Raw genomic sequence first — 24,871 nt, forward strand, 5'->3', positions numbered from 1 at the left:
ACAAAATCTAGTTACAAAACTGATTTTATCGATCAAATAATCCATGTCAATTTTCCCAACAATTTCTGGAAAAGAAACCAATCTATAAGGAAAGGCCGTTATCAGATATGTTTCAACTTTTGTAACAACAGTCCCACTCTACAAATTCAACTTGAACTTGTGCTTTGTAGTCCTATAAGCTCCAGAATTAGCGGCGACACCAAAGGATTTCAAATTATACACAGCTCCATCGCACAGCTTAGATTGAAATCGTGACAATAGGGCTTTCCTAACCGAAGCCTGAATCTTGTCGCCCTTTAAATTCACAAATAGAGATAATCAAAATCTAAAAGACATCATATATTATAATGAATAAGGAATAACATTATAAAGAATCATGATTAATAAAACCAAACAAAAAAACAACCTGTTCATCCATCAAAACCATTTCCATTGCATAGAAATTTTGTTTGGAATTCAAATCTGGTACAAACCATAAACGAACAACTCGAACAACAATGTCCCAGGATTCCTTGGCAGGAGTGATGTCGTTAACATAGTCGTATTTTCCGGCAGCCATGAAAAATTCCTAACACAGAATCGATAAATGTTAAGTGCAGAAGAACAGAAGAGAACTGAAAGAAAGCGTGTTTTGGAAAAAATGAATTGGACCTATTTATACACCATAAATCATATGAATTGGAAGAGATGTTATTAAATGTACTCACATGATTATCTGGATGGAAGTAACAATATTGATTATCAGAGTCATTTGAATTGAAAAGCTGCTTCGAGAAGAACAATTTACAATGATGGTTGAAGGTAGCCGCTGTAAGCATAAAAGCGTGGAATGCATAGGTCGATTGAAATTCTCAATAAAGAAAAGGTTTCAATTTGTTTGTATTCTCCAAAGCCCAAAAAACGCATGGTATCATACAATAATTAGGCTAAAGCATATCTATTTCCAAGGCCCAAAAATAGGTATCTCAATGGGTGTAAAATAAATTGAAAAACTAAAATTTAAATTAACACTATTTAAAATAAATTGGAAAATGTAAGATAATTATATTAGTCAATTAATATTATTAATAATATTCATAAAGCATCTATTTTTAAGGCCCAAAAATAGGTATCTCACGGTGTAAAATAAATTGAAAAACTAAAATTTAAATTAACACTATTTAAAATAAATTGGAAAATGTAAGATAATTATATTATATGATAATTATATTAGTCAATTAATATTATTAATAATATTCATAAAGCATCTATTTTCAATGCCCAAAAATAGATATCTCAATCGGTGTAAAATAAATTGAAAAACTAAAATTTAAATTAACACTATTTAAAATAAATTGGAAAATGTAAGATAATTATATTAGTTGATAATTATATTAGTAAATTAATATTAGTAATAATATTCATAAAGCATCTATTTTCAAGGCCCAAAAATAGGTATCTCAATCGGTGTAAAATAGATTGAAAAACTACAATTTAAATTAACAGTATTTAAAATAAAATGGAAAATGTAAGATAATTATATTAGTTGATAATTATATTAAAATGGAAAATGTAAGATAATTATATTAGTTGATAATTATATTAGTCAATTAATATTATTAATAATATTCATCATTGATAAATTAAATTTATAAATAATTTAAAATAAATTGGAAATATTTTTCCTGATTAATTGATTAATATTATTATTAACATCGATTATTAACTAAATATAATAAACTGAAAATGTGTATATCAAATAATAATTTCACTATAATTATTATTTTGTCAAAATTAAATAAAATAAATAAATATGTGTATATGTGTAATACATCTATCGAGAAATCATATATTTAGTAAAATTAAATTTCATTATTTGATAATAAATAATTGATAATTCAAATTCAAAATTTAAAATTAAGTATTAATAACAACAATCTATTAATAGTAATTTATCTAAATATAGAAACTTTTTAAATAATAAGCATGCTAGTTTTGTGACAAATGGCAAAGTTGCCAAAGAACTCCTTCTGAAATATTATTATCTATGATGTCATTGGTGTTCCAAATTTCACTACTATGTTAAACTATTTGCACCCTCTTGAAATTTGCTGAGATCTAACCAACTATAGTATTGCACTCTTTATTATGAATTGAGCATATGATATTTTGTCTCTCTTTCAAAAGAATTTTACCTGACACCCCTTCTATTAGACGTAGCACTCACACACATTCCATAGTTTGACTATAATATCCTCTTGGCTACAAAGAATATATAATTTTCACTATTGAAAATATTATTCCTTTTGGAGTTTTTCAAAACAAACTTGATTTATATCAACAATTTTGATTGAATATCAAGATATTTAGTAAAAATCACATTTTTTTACCGAACTTTTGAAATCGTCGATCCCATAATTATGGATTTATACCGATAATTTAGAAATGTATGGTAAAATATAAAAATGTTAGACGAAGTTGTGGTGATGAATGTGATCATCGATTTGGCTAAACAAAGAAAGGACAAATGCATTATTTTCAAAGTAGATGTTGAAAAAGCATATGATCACGTGGATTTGAGATATTTGAGTTATATGTTAAATATGACGGGTTTTGGGAATAAGTCGATTAAGTGGATGACATGTGCATTTTTTCGAGTCATATGTCAGTGCTAGTTAATGGCAGTCCCACAAAGGAATTCAAAGTAGGGTGAGGATTGCGCTAAGGAGATCCATTATCCCTATTTTTGTTCTAGATAACGACTGAAGGACTAGCTAAGTTAACATAAAGAGTCACTTAATTGTGTAAGCTGGAACAATATCTGCTAGAGGAAGGAGGGTTAGAAGTAAAAAATTACTTGGAAGCATTTAATTTAACTCTACTAATTAGCCTCTATTTAATAAAAATAGATGATAACTTACGATTGATATCTGATAGCTTATAGCTGTTAAATGATAATTGATAAGTTAATTTGAGTGTTTGCTAAATTAGGGATTACACCAACTTATAAAGACAAAATTATATAAAAGAACATTCTTAATTAAAATATTGAGGTCTCATTATTAAGTTATATTATATTATTAAATTAACTTTTATCCGATAAAAATAAATATACTAATAAACACATGCAAAACATTATATATATATATATATATATATATATATATATATATATATATATATATATATATATATATATATATATATATATATGAGAACGTATCAAATGAGAACTTTGTTTATTGTGAGAACTGAGAACTTTTAATAACAACCATACGATTTAAAATCAATGCTCAAATATACATTTATGTGATATGTATTTAAACTAGAAAGTCAACTCACGTTGAGACACATAAGGTATTGGAGTTTCTTTCTTATGTAGCAATTCTTTGAGACGTTTGAAGACAACCTAATAATGAGAAAACCATGTATCATTTCTCTCGAATTTAAAGTAGGTGAGACTTTTAAAGTCAAAGTGTCTATGCCCGAGGTTCTATAACAAAGCTTCATCACTATCACATCAAATTTAGAGAATTGGGAATTAGTTGTATTTACCCAGACTTGATATGTTCTATTCATATATAAAGGTTCCCTCAAAATAGTCTTATGATGTGCATCAAAAACCTCCATTTGATTATGGGCAATGTGCATTGTGAATCCAATATCTAGCCATTAGGGATGAAAATTTGACCCACAAAAATTATGCTCACTATAGGGTAAAAACCCATAAAAAGATAAGAGAATGAGCTTGAGAAACTACCAACTAAAATAAACGGGTAAAAGTGGAGTATGAGCACTTAATACCAATCTCGCTCCATATCCTCACAATACACGTTTATATATTTTTAAATTTATATTAGTATATAACAATGTATATGTTTATCAATTTAAAAAAAAGAAGGTAAATGTTAAACCTTTACATATTTAATAGAAGTGTTTGTTTAATTTATAATTTAAGGATATATTTATTGTAAAATATTTTATTATTCTTAAAAACTTAAATGATTTGATAATTTATAATTGGTATATATATATATATATATATATATATATATTAGAAGTATGAGTAACGACTACATATATGAGTACTTACCTATCCTCAGAGTTTAAATATGATTGCTAACGTTGGTGCACAAACAAATATGAGCTGGTATATGAAGATTTTTTTTAAACCACATGTATAAGAATGAGTACTATAGAAATGTGTACTATAATAACCTACGAAAACCCAGCCTGTTGCCATCTATACTAACAATTGACTCGTGTTCAGAAAAGTACTCTTCATACTTGGAACATGATTCACAACAACGATGAGTGATTGATGATCTTACATGTTTTCACAACTCATTTATAATCACTAAAGTGATAACTTATAAACCTCATGGGTCATGCTTACAACACACTAATGAGACTAAAGACATGATATCCAACTTAGTTAACTAATTATTTACACATCAAACTAACTTCACTAACTCAACTAACTTATCACTAACAAAACAAGTAATCACTAAATCACTAAATTGAATTAAATTCAAAAGTGATTATTTGCTATCAAAATATGTACAAACTACTACCAAAACTCAAATCCCCAACTAATTAATATATCATAACACTCCTGATCGTCTGATCTTTAGCTCCCAACTCTACTTGATTACTTCGCTGCCTCTCATAGACTGACGAAAGCTTCTGAATAAGATCATCACACTCTAACCTTTGAGTTTTATCCACCTGCAAACATTGCATAAAAACAATTAAATAAATAATAAATACCTAAAACTAAATTAAATCATTAACAACATAATATCACAAAACATACCTGAAGATGCAAGTTATAGAAGAGCCTCCCTCCAAAGGTTTTAGAAGAAGAAGAATTTAATAGAAAAAATCCATTATCTTCTAAACACATCAAAATCTCAGATAATGGAATCTTGTGAGCCTCATAAGATGAAATATGAATAGCAAGCTCATTATCATTAAGCCTACTTGTTGAAACCACAAAAGAAGAATTATAACTTGGAATTATTTTCCTTTGTGATTCTTTGTTCACTGCATATTCTTGCCTAGAAATTCTTGATAGAAGCTCTTCTTTTTTCTTTGCTAATCCTTCCACCTTCTTTTGTAATTCCGGTATGTATTTTAAGACTCTTGCAATTGTTACCGGAATGCTCAATTTTTTCTGCAACATCAACATTGAATAAAGTATATATTAATGACTATTTTATATTAGTTATAATGTTTTTCTTTATATAAAAAAAGTTAGAATGCTGATCCAAGAATAAAGCTACTTGAATATGACATGTTAGAATATAATTATTCAAAACCGCCCAACTCACACAAAATAATATATAAATAAATAAATAAGCTGATAATCAGTATGATCTTAATCTTATATCTCAAATTCTTGAAGTTTTTTAATTTCGAGTAAATAATTACTAACTAATGAGAGAGGTGAATTAGAATTATTACCGTTTGATCGTCACCGGGAAGAAGTGATCGAAGTGAAGAAATCAAGTTATTGACCTTCTTGCGGCGATCACGTTCACTAGCATTATGGTTAAGCTTCTTCACTGTATGTTTAGGGGATGGTGGTGGCGTTTCAATCTCAACATGTTGTTGCTTTAGTGAAGAGAATTGATGATATTGAGGTGAAGAGTACTCTAAATTAGTTACATAGTTCTTCTCCTTATCGATAATATTTAAAGACTCTGCAGGCCCTAACTCTTGGAAGAGCCATCCCATGTTTGAGTATGAGTACTGAGGAGAACAGAATGCAACCATGATGTGGATTTCTTAGAATTGAACAGTTAACTTAATTAGTGGCTTAGAGATTACTAAGACTATATAGTATATATACACATACATATATACAAGTTGTCCCTAACATAAGCGTCATGTTATTTTTACTAATTAAGTAATGAATAGACAAGTGGTCTAAAATAAACCGTAAGAGTATATGCAATCGTATATATAAAAAAACTAATAACTCGAAGTAAATAAAAGTATATATCTTGAAATTTTTAACACTATTGCATACAAGTTTAGGGTTAGATTCAAACTCTAGGAACTTTGATATCTATACTATTTTATTTAGGAAGGAGAAATAGTTGATGACGAAGTGAAATGAGACTCAAGTATGGGGAGAATGGGACTCTAGTATGGGGGAGTGAGCTTCAGATACAACGGAGTTGGGTGAACCGGTAAAGTTAACACTGTAACATACAAATTAGTGAATGAATGAGAAGTAATATGAGTATGAGAATGTGTAAAATACTTGGGTCTTGGCGCGTGAAGAGATTTATATATGGAAGATAGTTAGAACTGCCTTAGGTCAGTCGACATGGAATGCGGAGGACCCTTCACTTAATTTTGACGGTGGGAAATCATCTGAGGGAAACAATTAGGTTACAGTCTTTTGATTGTGGGATCACTCGATCTTCAACATTCTATCATCCATGCCTTTGGATTGGGCCTTCTCATAATCGGGCCACTTCGTCTCTGGGTGTAAGGTCAGCCCAGAACACTTGCACCCAAGGTTTGCCAATGCGTAGAAGTTTCAAAACTTGAGATTATTGGGCCACTTCATCCTTTACCAAGGTACTCCTGACGAGCTCTTGGATGGTAGAAGCAAAAAAGGCTTGGTGAGTGGGAACAAGTGACATTGGTAACATGTGCACTAAATGTTACTCTTATTACTAAATCATTTCATGTGATCGCTCTTACATGTGTCCCTAGACCCCTAGGATAGGGTGTGGCTTTGTCATTTAAGGTGCTTTAGTGTACTCGAGCATCGTTGCAATTTTAAGGTGAATTCATTAGTTGATTTTTATCTTCCTACCTTCCTCTAGTTTGGATTGTAGATCTGCTTACCTTGCTCAATCATATAAAGATTATTTTCCCTTTCAGGTTACATTTCCATTATTTGCTTAAACCATCTCTCGCTTTTGCCCATTCCAATTCTCCTTCCCTGAACTCCGTAAATACTTTGTCTTGTTCATATGTTTCTCTTCTAGATTTTGTAGCCCATTTTCATCTTTTTCATTTTTTGTCGGCTCCTTTGATGTTTCTTTAACATCATCTCTTCAGGTTGTCTCAAAACCACTTGTATCTTTCTCGTTTACTGTTGTTGTTTTTAGCTCGTACCTCTTATATATGGTCAACCTAAGAGATGGGCCAAAAAACTTGATAGATATATTTTTCAACAACGACATAAGTGATGCCTCGTATAGTACAAGAGTAGTGGATCCAAAGTTGTTGGATGTTGCTCCTTTGGTAGTTACTCATCCCCTTGCAGATCTTGTAGTACTTATTGATACTTATAAGTCTATGTGGATTCTGTCAAAAGTGGTAGTGAACTCACGAATCCCCATTAAGATAGAACGACAAGGGGGCCCATAAGAGAAGATGGATGAGTGAAATTTGTTCGTCCCAAAATAAGGAAATTGTCCATGGCTTCCACTTTTGTGAATAATCCATGGTTTGTGGAGGCGTAGTGGATGATCCCGTTTTAGGTACTTGAATGATCGGTAGCCTAACAACATAGAAGTTATGCAGCATATGTACTTTTGGGGGAATTCTAGAACTCATGATAGACATTTTATTTTTGTTAATTGTGGAGAAGAGATGGTTTAAAAGGACCACAAGGCCTCAAGTTTCTAGCATATGCTACTCAATATTAGTTGGTTAAATATGTTTTTGGTCCCTCTAAATATTGTCATTTTCGCTTTTAGTCCCTTAAAATATTTCCAAAGAATGGTCCTCTTAAATTTTTCCATATACACTTTTGGTCCCTTCTGTCAATGTCTCTCAACAAAAGTTGATGTGGCACGACACGTGGGAGTGCCAGCTGTCAAAGATGCTGACGTGGCATGACGCATGGCTAAGCTCAAGAAAATTAACAAAGATCCTTGCCGTTCTTTGAGGCAACACTTGTTGGAGTTCATAAAGAAGATCCTTGTTGCCTCCTGAGACAATATTTTTTGGACTTCATACTAAAGATCTTTTCTGTGCCTTGAGGCGATATCAACTAGACTTCATAAAGAGTATCCTTGTTGCCCCTTTAGACGATGTTCGCTGAACTTTATAGCAAAGATCCTTGACGCCCCTCACAATAATACAGATGAGCTACCCAAATTCACGCTTGAGGGACTTATGATCTAAATCTCCAGACTACATATTACTTCTCCTACGTCACTTACATCTCCTAGGATGATTAAACTGATGATTAAACTCTCGCCTAAGGGACTTAGCGTTTCCTCATGCGGGATCAGACACAAATATCACGCCTAAGAGGCGCGATCTAAGTCTGGCCTAAGAGACTTAAATCAAAAATATTGTCTGATGGTCTGATAGAAGTCCCTCCTGGTAGGTCCAACATCGTGCATGAGAGACTTGCGATCTCATCAGTCAGGCTACATATTAATTCGCATGAGGGAATTAGTTCTCTCCGACTAATTAAATTCTCGCTTGAGAGATTTAGATCTCCCAAGCTATTTAAAACTACTCCTGGAGGACTTACTGTTTCCCCAGGCAGGAAAAAAACACATAAATCAGACCTAAGAGGCACAGACAAAGTCATGTCTAAGAGATTTAAATCATAAGTCTTGTCCGTGAGTCTGATAGAAGTTTCGCTCGAGAGGTTCAACACCGCACTTAAGGGAATTTCAATATCATCACATCGGCTACATATTACTTTGCCTGAGGGGCTTAGATCTCTTAAGCTTATTTAAATTTCACCTAAGGGACTTAGTGTTTACTGTGTGGGGTCAAAAACAGAAATCACGTATAAGAGGTGTGACCAATGGTTGGCCTTTGAGCTTTGAGACCTAAATCAAAAGTCTTGTCTGAGGGGCTGATAGAAGTCCCACCCGAGAGGTCCCACGTTGCACCTGAGGGACTTACAATCTCATCAACCGGGCTACATATTACTTCTCCTGAGGGACTTAGATCTCCCAAGCTAGTTAAACTTTCACTTAAGAGACATAGTGCTTCCTTAGAAGTGATCAGACATAAAAGGAAAGCGTAAGAGGTGCGACCGAGGTCCATCCAAAGACACTTAAATCACAAATCTTGTTTGAGGGCCTGATAGAAGTCACTCCCGGGAGGTCTAAGGCCGCGCCTGAGGGACTTATGATCTCATGAGTCGGGCTATATATTACTTCGACTGAGGTACTTATATCTACAAGGATAATTAAACTATCACTTGAGAGACTTATGGTTTCCTTGGGCGGTATGAAACAAAAAAATCATGCCTAAGAAGCACGAGAGAAGTCCACCCTAAGAGACTTAAATCAGAAGTCTTGTTTTAGGGCCTGATAGAAATCCCACCTAAGAGGTCTAACGTCGTGCCTTAGGGAATTATGATCTCATCAATCGGGCTACATATTATTTCTCTTGAGGGACTTAGATATCCCAAGCTAATTAAACTTTTTCTTTAGAGACTAAGTGTTTTTTTCGGGCGGGATTAGTTACATAAATCACACCTAAGAGGTGCGATTGAGGTTCGACCTTAGAGCCATAAATCACAATCTTGTATGAAGGCCTAATAGAAGTCCCATTTGAGAGCTTCAACGCCACGCCTGAAGCACTTATAGTCTCATTAGTCGGCGACGTGTAACTTCGCCTAAGGGACTTAGATTCCTCACACTAATTAAATTCTCGCTTAGGGATTTTGAGTTTTCTCAAGTGGACCAAACATATTGATTTTTCGTAAATAAACCCCCAAGCCTAACAAGTCACATAAGGAAAGTCGGGACCTCATGATATTTCGATATCCATGATCTAAAAACACTCCGGCCTCTTTCAAGGGTCTCGTGCTTGAGGGACTGTATAATGATATACTTGTAAATGGCTTATGCAAGGCGACGACAATAAGCCACCCCTAAAAAGAGACGTTAGTATGTCTCCCTCTGGGAGGTACATGAGATAAGACGTTTCAAGGGGAGAGAGATGTCAGGACCAGTAACTGACTCACGTCCCAGTGAAAATAGGGATTCAACGGCGCACCATTTGACTAGGTGGGCGACAACCTTTCCCAAGGATACCATAGGCCCAAAAGACCTCTATAAATACTTCACACCCGTGGGGAGAAATGGGCATATTTGAAGCCATAGAGATCACATCCATATACGCTTATACCTAAGCACATCATTAATAACAGAGTCTCTCAACTTGTGCGAGCAAGACCTCTAAATCACCGAAAAACACTACCATATAGTGCTTCTCGCTGTTGTGGACAAATCTTAATAACCATACAACGTAATATATCTACTAAAACCTCTGAGTGTCCTTGCCCTTTGTAGGACAACACACATGTATTTTTTTTACCGGTACACTTTATGTCTAAAAATATTTCTTTTTAAATTTGTAACATATATGTGAATATAATGAAACCTTATCCATGCATTTACAAAAACATATTTTTTATCTCGTTAAACCTCCTCAATTGATAGTTGTACAGGAACATCAGACAATGTCAGAGTTAGCCACTTTAGAGAAATTCAATTGAGCCCCCTTAAACTTTAAATATTTCTCCTAAATGTGCATATGAATTGCACTCTTAACCCCTTAAAATATCTCATTTGCACCATTTATTCACTTGGTTTTGAATTTATTTATTGTTGCACCCGAAATCTAAGTTCATGCATATTTTTACATTGCATTTTGAATCCCTAAATTTTTTTATTTGCACTACTATTTTATTTCGTAGTCTTGAGTTTATTTATTTTCACACTTCTTAACCTAGAGTCCTAACTACATCACTAACATAAGAGACATATGTTTTAGTTCGAACTCCCCACATACCACTTATTCATAATTAAAGGCTAAATTATCTGTCACTAAACTACTTAAAAAATAATAATTCTTAAATTTATAACAAAATGCCCTAACTTTAGAATTAGCCAAGCAATACCTTACCAATGCACGCGTCCTCAACGTGGCGCCTATGTTTTGTCCGTGTAGGAGAGAGGTTTAGCAGGTGTCAAAGCTTGATTTACAATAATAGTACTATAATAATAAATCTATTTGTTATAGCAACCGAAGTGCACGTTCTAATGCATGGCATGCACAAGCCTTTAGCTTCCATAACCGTGGTTTGCACGAGTTTATTTATTAACATTGTTTGATAAATTACGGATAAACAATTGCTAACATGATGGTGCATGACATAAGATAGTATGTGTGTTGATTAAATTACTTCTACACTAGACAGTTGTTAAATAAGAGACAGTGAGTTGTTTCTAGAACGGCTATAATATTAAATATGCTTAGATTATTCTTCTTCCCCATATTGGATCAGGTCCTCTGATGATGATTTTTTCTTAAAAATGTTCTGTAAACCGAAATAATAGATTGAGTGAGAAAAAAAGAGACATAATGATGTTAAAAATGTAATATATTATCATTTTAATTTTTAAATTTTTAAATTTTGATCCTCATTTTTAATATTTTTTCACTGATTCACTTTTTTTAGGGTTTAAAATCTGCTTTTAAATTTGAGATCAAATTTTAATAATTTGATTGTTTACTTGATGTAAATGCTAGGTCATTTTATTTATACAATTTTAAATGTTAATTTTATTAAGTTATAACTTTCGTCAATGCTGTGGTCCTTGTTTTGCTAGTTCTGATTAAGATTTTTCAATTAAAAAGTTGTGGTCCCAATTGGTTGTGGCCCTTGTTTCCGTATCAAATGTTGCTCCATTTTGTATAAGCTAACACAAAAACAAGTAGTTAGACTTGGAATCTACCCTAAGGCTATGTTTGGGAGTTTGGAGGGGAGGGGAGGGGAGGGGAAGACTTTCAAAAACAAAATTTTAAAAAAATATAGGAAAATATTTGACATTTTTTGAAAAAATGAATTTGTTTAGAATGATAAAAGAGTTATTATCATTACTAAATTTTTAATTTTCAAAATAGTATAACAACCTAAAAGATATTTGGAAAATTTATGTAAGCCCTTCAAAACCCTCCAAAACCCTTCTTCAATACAATTTTTGAGTTCCCCCATTTTATGGGGTTTTTGGTGTTATGAATAAACTCAAACCCTCCAAAACCCTCCTACCCAAAATCTTTTTATCCTTTTCACTCAATTCCTTCTATTTTCCAAAGCCCTCCCCTCCCTTTCCTTCCAAACTCCCAAACATAGCCTAAGAGTAAACTAGCCTATCATCATGTGAAATAATATGTTGAATGAATAATTTATAAAGTGAATTGGGATTGAGATGTGACTTTAATGTCCAATATGAAAATTGATGGTGTGATAAAAATAAGGGCATGGTATGCAACCCTAAGTTTTCATTTGTTTTTGGATTTAGGCTATTGAATAATTATCATAATGTTCAAAAGTTTTTTTTTTTTAAAGATGTTAAAGGATTTGAGGTTATTGATGTCTATTTAAAGATGTTAAAGGATTTGAGGTTATACGAAACAAATCAAACATAGTTATATTTATAATATTGAGACTTAAGAGTGGTGATTCAGATAACCTATATACTATACTAGTGAGTGATGTTTAGTATGAAATGGAGGGTTTTCTAATATTTAAGGAAATTACAAAATTTGAGCTTCAAATGATGTTCAAAGATAAGTTTCAGGTTAGATATACCATAAAAGAAAATGCAATGAAGAATAAGTAGAATGTTGTCATCAAGAAAATGATAAGAAAAAAATAGTTGTTAGAAGCATGAAAAATAGTTCTACTGACGGCACCACTATTATGTTGAGCGAAATAAAATTGATTGATGATTGAAAGTTGTAGGATACAATGGCGGAAATTGTTGGTGCACAATGAATAAAGATGGTGACAAAGAGAATAATAGAATAACGGCGCAAAAGAGATGAGAGAATAAATGTTGTATTCTACTTTAATGATAGCTATTACAAGGCTATTTATAAGAAAAGAAAAATCTTGCCACATAAGCCCTAAAATAGTAAACTTAGTGAACAAGTCTAAGGTACAAACAGTACTACAAAATACTAAAGTACCCTTACTACTAAACAGCTAAGCTAATGGGACCCAGACAACATCTTCTGGTCAATACTATCTTCTGAGTAACCATCAGAAGATCAGTCCATCTTCTGAATATTGAATTACTCTTCAATACCATCCCTTAATTCATATTCTTCAATCAAAACTGACAACGCCAATTCCATCCCTCAAGAGCAGAAATTGATCCGTCTTGATCGCCTTTGTCAGAACATCTGCCACTTGCTTCTGAGTGCTACAGTGCACAACTTCTAATGTTCCATTCTGGACTTGGCTTCTCAAGAAATGATACTTAGTCTCAATATGCTTGCTTCTTCCGTGTAACACCGGATTCTTGGCAAGATTGATTGCAGACTTGTTATCAATCATCAGCTTCAAAGGCTTCTTCACTCTAATCTTCAGATCTTTTAATAGATTCAGAAGCCACACAGCTTGACATGCAGCTACAGCGCCTGCGATGTACTCAGCTTCACAGGTTGATAGAGCAACAACAGGTTGCTTCTTGGAACTCCAAGAGATAGGGCTTCCCAGAAACATGAACAAATATCCAGAAGTACTGCTTCTATCAACTCTGTCTCCACACCAATCAGAATCGGAATAACTCAATAACTCTGATTCTTCCTTTCTCCCAGAAGGAAACAATATGCCAAACTTCAGAGTTCCCTTGACATATCTCAAGACTCTGACAGCAGCTTGGTAATGGGACCACTTAGGTTTACTCATGAACCTACTAACCAATCCAACTGCATAGCATATATCAGGCCTGGTATTACACAAATACCTTAGAGAACCAACCAGCTGTTTGAATACCGTAGCATCAACATCTTCACCTTCAGAATCAGAGTCCAACTTCTGATTAACTTCTGACGGTGTAACAGCAGCTTTGCAATTCTCCAACTTGAATTTCTTCAGAAGTTCTAACTCATACTTCAACTGATGCAGAATGATACCATCTTCTGAGTACAGAATCTCCATCCCTAGAAAATATGACATTTTCCCAAGGTCTGTAATCTCAAACTCATTCATAAGCACCTTCTTGAACTTCATCAGATCTTCTGGACAACTCCCTGTAAGCAATATGTCATCAACATACAAACACAGCAGAATCATATTGCTTCCAGAATGTTGCACATAAACTCCATATTCCATCTCACACTTCTGAAACCCTTGCTTCTTGAAAAATGAATCAATCTTCAAATTCCAAGCTCTGGGTGCTTGCTTCAATCCATACAGAGCTTTGTGTAATTTGTACACCATCCCTTCCTTATTCTTTTTCACAAAGCCAGGGGGTTGTGACACGTATACCTCCTCTTGTAATGGACCGTTCAGAAATGCAGACTTTACATCCAGATGCATCAAGGACCAACCTCTGTTCGCAGCTAACGCAATCACCAGTCTGATTGTTTCATGTCTAGCTACAGGAGCAAACACCTCAAAGTAATCTAGTCCAGGTTTCTGAAGAAAACCTCTAGCCACTAGCCTTGCTTTGTGTTTACCAACTGATCCATCTGGCTTCAGCTTTACTTTGAAAACCCATCTGACGCTGATGGCTTTCTTATTCTTTGGAAGTTCTGTCAGCTTCCAAGTCTTGTTTCTTTCTATAGCCTCAAGTTCTTCTTTCATGGCATTCAGCCAGACCTTCTTCTTGAGCGCTTCTTCTATACTCACTGGTTCAGAATCTACTAACATAGCACACTGAATGACCTCTCCTTCTGAGTCAACTTCTGTGTCTTGCAACATGTCAAAATCTGCAAACCTTCTTGGTATAGTTCTGACTCTTTGTGGTCGCTGAGCTACTTCAGAGTCAGCTACTCCTGAGTCACCACCTCCATGATCATCTCCAGAAGCTTGTCCTCCAGACCCTATGTCTTCAGAGTTTTCCCTTCCAGAATCATGACTACCACCAGAATCTGGATCATCATCAGAATCTGGATCAGAATCAGATTCTCCATCTGACTCATCTTCAGAAGATGCTTCATCTTCTGACTCGTCTTCAGAAGATTCTTCATCTTCTGGCTCCAACTTTTCTTCAAAAGTTATCTCTACATCAGAAGTTGGTTGAGACTCTCTCCAATCCCAAACTTCTGATTCCTTCACAATGACATCTCTGCTGACTTCAACTTTGTTAGTTTCTGGACAATAGAGCTTGTATGCACCTGTACTGTGGTACCCCACCAATAACATCACTTTGCTTCTATCATCTAGCTTCTTCCTTCTTGCTTCTGGAACGTGTTTGTAACACACAGAACCAAAAACCTTCAGATGACTAACACTCTGTTTCTCTTTAGTCCACTTCTCTAAAGGAACAATTTCCTTCAGCCTCTTCGTTGGACACCTGTTGAGCACATATGCTGCAGTAGCAACAACTTCTCCCCATAGATTATGAGGAAGCTTCTTCTCTTTAAGCATACTTCTCGTCATATCAAGCAAAGTACGGTTTCTACGTTCAGCAAGACCATTGTGTTGAGGAGTATAAGGAGCAGTAACTTCATGCTCAATTCCATTATCATCACAGAACTTCTGGAATTCTGTAGAGTTATACTCGCCTCCACCATCCGTTCTGAGAATCTTTATCTTCTGACCACTCTGCTTCTCAGCCTTTACCTTGAACTTCTGGAATTCTGTAAACACCTCATTCTTAAACTTAATGAGAGTTACCCACGTCATTCTTGTGAACTCATCCACAAAAGACACAAAATACCTATTTCCTCCAAGTGAAGGTTCTGGAAATGGTCCACACACATCAGAGTGCACTACTCCCAGAGCATGCTTTGCTCTTGGAACAACTTCTGATACAAATGGCAATCTGGGTTGTTTGCCTTTCATGCATACCTCACATGACTTCTCAGGCTTCACAATCTTTGGAATGCCATGTACAAGCTTCTTAGAACTTAGATGCCCCAGGCTTCTATAGTTCAAGTGCCCCAACCTCTTGTGCCACAGCTTACTATCACCTTCTGGGCCTTCAGCACTCAGACACTCTATTTCAGCTGTTTCTACATTCACCTTGAATGTTCTGTTGCTTCCCTGTTCAGATTGCATAATCAACTTCTGATTGGAATCATACAACTTCAAGAGGTTATTCTTCATAACAACTGAGAAACCTTTCTCAATGAGCTGACCCACACTCATCAGATTGCTTCTGATTCCAGGAACATACCAAACATCCTTGATCAGAACAGTCTTTCCATTCTTCACTTTGACTTTGACATTTCCCATACCTTCTGCATATAGGTACTTATCATCAGCACATCTGATCTTTGTCCTCCTTTCAGAGTCAAAGTCTATCAGCCATTGTTTGTTTCCAGTCAAGTGATTTGAACACCCAGTGTCCATATACCACCATTCTGACGAACATCTTTTGTCCGACTCTGAAGCCATCAATAGCACAGGTTCATCATCTGATCCTCCTCTGGCTATATTTGCTTCTTCTGATCTCCTTCCTTTGTTTGCCAAACAGTCTCTAGCAAAATGGCCAAACTGTTTGCAACAGTAACATTGAACTTTCTTCTTATCCTTTCCCTTCTGATATCTCTTATCATCAGAAGTCGAGGCTTCCTTCTGGAATCTATCACCACGTCTATGCTTCTGGTCCTTCTTGACAAAAGAAGCCTTCAGAGCTTGCTCAACTTCTCTCTCAGAAGTTCTCTCAGTCAGACGCAACTCTTGTGCTTCTAAACTGCTTTGCAACTCTTCTATTCTCATGGTTTCCAGATCTTTAGAATGTTCAATGGATACAACAATATAATCAAATTGAGGAGTAAGTGACCTCAATATCTTCTCTATGATTACTTGTTCAGAAAGAGTTTCTCCACAAGCCTTCATCTCATTAGTGATCACAATCACTCTAGAGATATACTCAGAGACTTTCTCATTGTTCTTCATGTTGAGATTCTCATATTGCTTTCTCAGGGATTGAAGCTTCACCTTCTTCACTGATACGTCACCACCGTAACACCTGACCAGTATATCCCACGCCTCCTTTGACGTCATAGAATCAGCAATCTTCTCAAACACATTCACATCCACACACTGATGGATGAAGAACAACGCCTTTTGGTCTCTCTTCTTCGTCTCTCTCTGCGCTTCTCTTTGTTCTTCCGTTGCATCCGCTGCAACCGGAATATACCCTCCAGTGACAAGATCTAGAACATCTTGAGCACCAAATAATACACGCATTTGAATCATCCATCTATTCCAGTTTTTACCATCAAGAACTGGAAGTTTGGTATTCAAGTTGCTTCCACTCATCTTTAAACTTGTGCAGATAAAAAAAAACTGATTTCACTCACACTCACACAGTGTTTCCCAACCCACAAACAATCAAGAAAAAATGTGATTCAACACAACTTTGTTTCCCAGAAACAAAATCAATCACACAGTCACACAAACTCACGTTCACTCGTGTTTCCCTGTGTTTGGAACCGGAGCTCTAGATACCAATTGTTGGTGCACAATGAATAAAGATGGTGACAAAGAGAATAATAGAATAACGGCGCAAAAGAGATGAGAGAATAAATGTTGTATTCTACTTTAATGATAGCTATTACAAGGCTATTTATAAGAAAAGAAAAATCTTGCCACATAAGCCCTAAAACAGTAAACTTAGTGAACAAGTCTAAGGTACAAACAGTACTACAAAATACTAAAGTACCCTTACTACTAAACAGCTAAGCTAATGGGACCCAGACAACATCTTCTGGTCAATACTATCTTCTGAGTAACCATCAGAAGATCAGTCCATCTTCTGAATATTGAATTACTCTTCAATAGAAATGAGTTTTTGATGCTAGAGGAAGCATGTTACTCTGACGCTCAAATCAATATGTGAGTAATATAGTTGAATGAAATTTGAATTTGAATTGGATACTTAAAAAATGGAGTTCATCCCTTTTATATAATAGGACATCTATAACAAACTGTTAAGTTTTAGACGCTGGATGTTGGGAACTATTGGATGGATCTTGATTCCAGATTTCTTGTGCTATACTCTAGGACAATATTCTTATCTTGTGGGTGATATGGCCAATTATTATCTTATGAGCCACAAATATAAGGCCTAATGATCGGCCCTGAACAATTTTTATTTATTAATATTACTTTCATTCATATGAATCATTTCAATCATATATAAAACAAATAGATAATAATACATATATTTTTAGTATTTTATTTGTATACAAAAACTCAAAATAAAGAAAAGAAGATAAAAACTTGATAAATAACAATTGCACATAACTAAAGTAAGGATTAACATAAAATAAAAATAAATTTAATTGATAGGAAAAAAAATTCTAACAAAATGATTTTGTTAGCATATTAATTGAGTTAGAAATATAATTCTAACAAAAATTAACTGATTTTTTTTTTCAATTCCCTTTTCACATCTCCCTTTCATTCTAAACGAATTTCATTTTTTCTTTCACATTCTTACACAAGCCAATTTCAATAGCCATTTAAGTCACAAACCAAATACAATACTATAACATTTTATAAAACTAATATTCCTCTCACTCATTACACTCGCGCCCAATACATAAGACACGAGAAAAATCTCAAAACAAGAAACTTCAAGCGCATCATGCAAAAATCGCTGAAAGAGAAACCTCACATACAAAATGAGAAAAACCCACGAAATAGAAACTTCATGTGGGAAACATAGAAACCCCATAACTAACAATTGCAACTTGCGAGAAGCTCATTACTAATAAACAAACACAACTCTCATTGTTACGCAACCCGCATCATTGTTCTAACTTCTTTCAAGTTATCAATTTATTAAACTAGTTTTTTTTATTTACTTTCTTTATTTGGATTATCATTTTCCTATTTTAATGCTCACATAATGGTTACAAGTGGATATGTTTGACTACAAAACCATGATGATTGCAAAATCATCTCTTATTAGTCTATCTTAAGTGGAGGTGGCGGTTGCTCTCGAGAGATTTAGCTGTCTGGAGTGATATTTTGTTTGTTATATATGGTGTTATTTCGTCTTCTACTATCTTAGGAAGTAGAGTTGCATGTATTTTCTCTGTGTCTCCTTAGTGGAGAGATGTGTCTTTTCTCTGTACAAAATTGGACAACCCCTTAGACTGGTTTCAGGACAGTGTGGTAAAGACAACTGGGTATGATATTCTCACTAAATTTTGGAGATATCCCTAAGTATGGGATACTCTTCTTAGCATTAGATTCCCTCGACTTTTTTCCATCTCAAACCATAAATATTGTTTAGTGGGAGAGGTTAGTAAATAGGTGGTGCGGGCTTGAGTTTGGGATCTTAAAAGAATAAGATATTGTATTTTTGAGCATGAGCATGTATTGATATTTGATCTTTTATTAGTAGTCATGGGCTTGATCCCTTCCTCACATCTCGATAAGTGGTGGTGAAGTTATTCCAAAGATGGTTCCGATTTAGTGGCTTTTGTGTATTTTTTCCTTCTCTCTCAAGAGTTTCCTACAAATCATCAGGTCTCATTATTGGAGTTGGTTCTCTCTAGTATTTGGAGTAGCCGCGACTCCCCCTAAAGTACTGATTTCCTCCTAGAAACTACAACATGATAGCATTCCTACAAGAGAGAATTTACTCAAAAGGGAGATCTCTATAGGTTTAGAGGGTGTTTTTTCCCCTTTCATCTCGAGGATTCTAGAGTTTTCCTCCCATCTCTTTTTGTCTTGTGATGTAATGATTTTTGTCTGGTATAGGATTTTCAGCTGATTGGGGTAGTATATAGTCTTACCCAGGGATCCATTGACCATTTTGAGATGTTTTTTCCCTCATTATGGTTCGTTTAGGCTTAGGAGTGTTATCTTATGATTTGGTATGTTGTGGTTTGGTCGATCTAGAAATCTCGGAGTGATATAGTGTTCGAAATTAAATTGGTGAGAGCAAGGACGTGGAAGACATGCACATTCTTTTTGGATTGAAAATGATGTCTAGGTAGGTTTGTGGACAACTGATGTACTTTCTCTACCTAGCTTGAGAATCTTATTCGACACCTGAGCCAATAGCAGCTTGAGTGTCTTCGGCCTCTTTCTGGTATGTTCTTGTTGCTTAGTGGACATTGATTTTGTCCATCGCGACTCTTTGACTAAGGAGATCTAGCTTGTGTTCATTATGGTGTTGTTGGTTTTTTTGCCTTCTTATGACCTTCTTATTTTTGTATTATTTTTTTTTAATTTTTTTTATCATGTTGTATTAGTGTTTTTCTATTATGACTACTGTTTTATGTTTTGCTAGTTATTGTGGTACGCTTTGTGCCGTCAACCAGCCTCTTATTTTGTACTCATATTGGCCTTATACCTCGTGTTATATATATATATATATATATATATATATATATATATATATATATATATATATATATATATATATATATATATATATATATATATATATATATATATAGGGGACGACTCAAGTGAGAACGCTTGGTTATTATGAGAAATGAGAACAATGAATCACGGCCATTAAATTTTAATTTTGTTGATTTTAATGGACACGATTGGTTTCTCTTTCTATATTGATTTAAAATAAATATTAAGGATCATAGAAAGAGAAACCAATCGTGTCCATTAAAATCAAAAAAATTAAAATTTAATGGTCGTGATTCATTGTTCTCATTTCTCATAATAACCAAGTGTTCTCACTTGAGTCGTCCCCTATATATATATATATATATATATATATATATATATATATATATATATATATATATATAGTTTTATTTACTTTAAAAAAATATTTTGTCTTAATAGTTGAAAATGGACGTAAGTAGGGATGACAAAAAAACCCATACCCACGGGTATCCGCGGATAAAATCTGTTACGGGCACGGGTTGGATAGCTTAACGGGTATCCACGGATATTATAAACGTATATTTAGTTACCCGTTTACTTACGGGTACGGATATGGATTTGATGGTATCTATATACGCGGGTATCCATAAATATCCTTTTAAAATTAGTATACTTTAATATCTTTTTAACATCAATTAGTATACTTAAATATTCTTTTAACATTTTCTCACATTCTACATCAATATTCATTATAAGATGCTTTTGAATTAATATAGTAAATGTATAACACATACTTTTCTATTAATAAAAAGATAAATGTTCTATTTAATATATAAAAAATTAGTAAATTTCAATTAAAAAAAGAATCCATGGGTATCTATAAATACCCGCGGACAGATATCCACACGGGTATGGAGCGGATATGGATATCACTTTTATTAAACGGATGGGTAGCGGAAGACTAGTATTTGGACCCATGGGTATCCATTGCCATCCCTAGACGTAAGTTAGCTAGTTAGAAAAATTAAACGTGCTATTCAAGCAACCCTATCTAAGAGAGATTTTCTTGATAGTTTTGTTGTTGGAGTTTGTTTGAAGTCTCACATTGCTTAGGTTCCTTCACCCTTAAGTTAAATCTTGGGATTGAAATACAAGCATATATTTTACCCTTTGGGCTAACTTTTGAGGTTGAGATTCAAGCATATTTAACATGGTATTAGAGTCAGATTAAGAACTGTAATATGAGCATTTGATCCAGGCTCACGCTAGGCGTAACGGTGGGTGTTGAAGTTGATAGTTGTGTTGTTGGAGTTTGTTTGATGTCCCATATTGCTTAGATTCCCGGGTTGTTGATTGTATAAATATGTGAGAACAACCTCACCCCTTGAACTAGCTTTTGAATTTCAGATTCAAGCATATTTAACATGTTGAAGTTGATAGTTGTGTTCTTGGAGTTTATTTGAAATCTCACATTGCTTAGGCTCTCATATATTTGAAAGTATAAATATGCAAGGGCAACCTCACCCTTTAACTAACTTTTAAGGTTGAGATCCAAACATATTTAACATATATCAGTGCCGGATTAAGGATTACAACATGGACATCACATTGCATAGGTTCTCAGACAGTTGAATGTATAAATATGTGAGGACAACCTCGCCCTTTAAACTAATTTTTGGGGTTGAAATCCAAACACATTTAACAATGTACAACTATAATTAGGGGAAAAATAAATATAATAAATTAATCTAGTTTAATATAAAAAAATTGATTTATACTATTAATATAAGTTGAATAAACTCAATAAAGCATAAAATTTATAAAATGAATTACATTATGCAAGGTCTTACTTATTATGCTCTTATAAAAAAACAATTACACTAATGCAACTTACAAAACTCCTCCAGTACATGCATATATAATGGGGAGCATGTGTCCTAGTCCTACTGTTCGATCATCCGTGCTACCAAAATATGTACAAACTTCTACCCTAATTTTTTATTTTGGCAAAATATTTTTTTTCGCATGTGGTCATTTTGATCCCTTAATTTTAAAAAGTTTTATATTGATTTCTTAAATCTTTAAAATGAGTCATTTTAATCCTTTAATACTTTTTGAAGAATTAAGGGGCCAATATAAAATATTTTGAAATTAAGGAATCAAAATGAACCCTGAAATTAACATACAAGATAAAAAAAAAATACTTTGCCTTTTATTTTTACCTTCCAACACTAGGATTGCATTGCTTCTCATATATTGACAGAAGCTTGTGAATTAGAACATCACACTCTAAACTTTGAGTTTTCTCCACCTGCAGAAAACATTACATAAAATAATTTAAATAACTAAATTTATGTCAAACCAAAATCATTAATTTAATATTAGTAACTAACATTTGTTCCTTTTTAATAAGTATTATTTTATCCATGTTTACTTCTTTAATATATTATATTTAAATATAACTTTGTATTTAGGGGCAATATTGAATTTTTGAATAAAAAAAACTAAAAAAGCTTATATTTAAAGTCAATTTGTAATATTATTAAACGTACCTGAAAATGCAAGTTGTAGAAGAGTCTCCCTCCAAATGTTTTAGAACAAGAAGAATTTAGTAGAACAAGTCCATTATTTTCCAAACACAACAAGATCTCAGATAATGGAATCTTGTAAGCCTCATAAGATGCAATATGAATAGCAAGCTCATTATCATTAAACCTACTTGTTGAAACAACAAAAGAAGAATCATAATTAGGATTAATTTTCCTTTGTGATTCTTTGTTCACCGCATATTCTTGCCTAGAAACTCTTGATAGAAGCTCTTCTTTTTTCTTAGTTAATCCTTCCACCTGCTTTTGTAATTCTGGTATGTATTTTAAGACTCTTGAAATTGTTACTGGAATGCTCATTTTTTTCTGCATCATCACAATGGAATAAAATATCTATTAATGACAAATTTTAATATTTTTATATTGACATGATTCCATTCATATTATGAATACAGCACTTTCATTTTATAATAATTGTGACATACTTCCAAAATATTATGAAACAAATAGTACGAACTAAAACACCATATTTTAAAATTAGTTGCTAAAGAAATTAGAAATAGCCATCAAAAAATATGATTAAAAAAATTTATAAATGATCTTATATCTAAATAATATACCATTATATCTAGGGTTTTAAAAAATTGCTCGCGGTCGCGATTTCGTTCAGTACAAATATTACGACACTGATTATGGTTGTCGTGGTATAAATTTACCACAGTTTATTGTTCGATATAGGAAATGGTGGGATGTATTGATGTGTTTAAGGTATATTCTTATGCACGGTGCATAAATACTCAAATAGCAGAATCGGTATTGGCATCTGCCAAAACCATTTTGTCGCTTTTTTAAAACCCTTATACCAATTTAAAGAAAGTTTGAAGGAGAGAGATGAAATATTACCGTTTGATCTTCAGCTGGAAGAAGTGAACGAAGTGAAGAAATCAAGTTATTGACCTTCTTACGGCGATTACGTTCGCTGGCATTGTGGTTAAGCTTCTTCAACATAAGCTTAGGGGTCGGGGATGGTGATGGCGTTCCAATCTCAATATGTTGTTGCTTCGGTGAAGAGAATAGATGATATTGCGGTAAAGAGGAAACAAAGTTCTTCTCCTTAGGGACAATATTTAAGGACTCTATAGGCTCTATCTCCTCTAAGTTCCATCCCATGTTTGAGTAAGAGAAGTGAGGAAGATAGAATGCAACCATGATGTTGAATTGTTAGATTCAAACGGTTTTCTTAATGAGTGGCTTAGAGGTTATACAGACATATATGCAAGCTGTCTCTTATAGAAGTGTCATGTTTATCCGTATTAATGAATGAACAAGTGGTTAGATTTGCTTTATTATTATGTTTTTATGTTCCTAATCTATTGGATACAACTGTAAGGGGTATTTAATATAGGAGAATTTCTTAACTTTTCCTCTATGCATCTCTCACGCATCACCTAATTGACAAAACTGTCATCACTCTTCCGTAGATGTATCTTTGGAAGTACCTTTTTTTTTTTTTTTAAAATAGTTTTTTCCGTAGATTTTCCCAATTAATTGGAAAAATCATAATGTTCCGTACATATATATCTACGAAGATTTCATGAACTTAATTAATTTGAGATTTTCCCAATTAATTGAGAAATTAATTTGAGATTTTCTCAATTAATTGGAAAAATTTCTAAATTTTACTATGTTTTAACAATTACATAGATGTCATCAAACTTAATTAATTTAGAATTTTCTCAATTAATTGTGTAAATCTCCAATTAAATTACAAATTAATTTAGAAAATACCAAATTCTCAATTAATTGAGAAAAATCTTTACGGAAATGTTTGATGGGGTTTGATTAATTAGAAAAATCTCAAATTCTTAATTAATTGAGAAAAATCTTCCGTAGTTACATCTACGAAAAGGTTTGATGGATTTTGTCAATAGAGTATTTCGTAGATCCATCTACGGAACTTGGGATTTTCCTAATTAATTGGGAAAATTCCAAGTTTTATTATGTTTTATACGCTTTGTAGATCCATCTACGGAAGGAAGCAAATTTTTTTCAAAATAAGGGA

General features: G+C 33.6%; 3 protein-coding genes across 3 annotated transcripts; all 3 read right to left on the reverse strand.

Moving 5' to 3' along the window:
• Positions 1 to 136: 136 nt before the first annotated feature.
• On the reverse strand, positions 137 to 809 carry LOC131622904 (uncharacterized). Its single transcript, XM_058893915.1, has 3 exons — positions 708 to 809; positions 407 to 568; positions 137 to 294 (listed from the first exon to the last, which is right to left on the reverse strand). Exons 2-3 carry the CDS (start codon positions 557 to 559, stop codon positions 139 to 141), a joined length of 309 nt encoding a protein of 102 aa, XP_058749898.1. The 5' UTR covers positions 560 to 568; positions 708 to 809; the 3' UTR covers positions 137 to 138.
• A 3,508-nt stretch (positions 810 to 4,317) lies between these two features.
• On the reverse strand, positions 4,318 to 5,792 carry LOC131622905 (transcription factor ORG2-like). Its single transcript, XM_058893916.1, has 3 exons — positions 5,446 to 5,792; positions 4,796 to 5,155; positions 4,318 to 4,707 (listed from the first exon to the last, which is right to left on the reverse strand). Exons 1-3 carry the CDS (start codon positions 5,755 to 5,757, stop codon positions 4,576 to 4,578), a joined length of 804 nt encoding a protein of 267 aa, XP_058749899.1. The 5' UTR covers positions 5,758 to 5,792; the 3' UTR covers positions 4,318 to 4,575.
• Positions 5,793 to 21,237: 15,445 nt separating this feature from the next.
• Positions 21,238 to 24,106, reverse strand: LOC131622906 (transcription factor ORG2-like). The gene is made up of 3 exons (XM_058893917.1): positions 23,713 to 24,106; positions 22,816 to 23,175; positions 21,238 to 22,574 (listed from the first exon to the last, which is right to left on the reverse strand). The coding sequence occupies exons 1-3, from the start codon at positions 24,016 to 24,018 to the stop codon at positions 22,482 to 22,484; spliced, it is 759 nt and encodes a 252-aa protein (XP_058749900.1). The 5' UTR covers positions 24,019 to 24,106; the 3' UTR covers positions 21,238 to 22,481.
• Positions 24,107 to 24,871: the final 765 nt, after the last annotated feature.

This window comes from Vicia villosa, unplaced genomic scaffold (genome assembly GCF_029867415.1).
Source record: "Vicia villosa cultivar HV-30 ecotype Madison, WI unplaced genomic scaffold, Vvil1.0 ctg.000045F_1_1_1, whole genome shotgun sequence".
Classification (NCBI taxonomy): Eukaryota; Viridiplantae; Streptophyta; class Magnoliopsida; order Fabales; family Fabaceae; genus Vicia; species Vicia villosa.

Bases quoted from the DNA above. Each gene is read 5' to 3' on its own strand.
- LOC131622906 (XM_058893917.1), bottom strand. From the start codon at position 24,018: ATGGTTGCATTCTATCTTCCTCACTTCTCTTACTCAAACATGGGATGG. The intron at 23,176-23,712 runs GTAATATTTCAT...GTGATGATGCAG, and splicing joins TTCCAGCTGAAGATCAAACG to AAAAAAATGAGCATTCCAGT. The intron at 22,575-22,815 runs GTACGTTTAATA...TGTTTTCTGCAG, and splicing joins TCTACAACTTGCATTTTCAG to GTGGAGAAAACTCAAAGTTT.
- LOC131622905 (XM_058893916.1), bottom strand. From the start codon at position 5,757: ATGGTTGCATTCTGTTCTCCTCAGTACTCATACTCAAACATGGGATGG. The intron at 5,156-5,445 runs GTAATAATTCTA...TTGATGTTGCAG, and splicing joins TTCCCGGTGACGATCAAACG to AAAAAATTGAGCATTCCGGT. The intron at 4,708-4,795 runs GTATGTTTTGTG...CAATGTTTGCAG, and splicing joins TCTATAACTTGCATCTTCAG to GTGGATAAAACTCAAAGGTT.
- LOC131622904 (XM_058893915.1), bottom strand. From the start codon at position 559: ATGGCTGCCGGAAAATACGACTATGTTAACGACATCACTCCTGCCAAG. The intron at 295-406 runs GTTGTTTTTTTG...GTGAATTTAAAG, and splicing joins TGGTTTTGATGGATGAACAG to GGCGACAAGATTCAGGCTTC.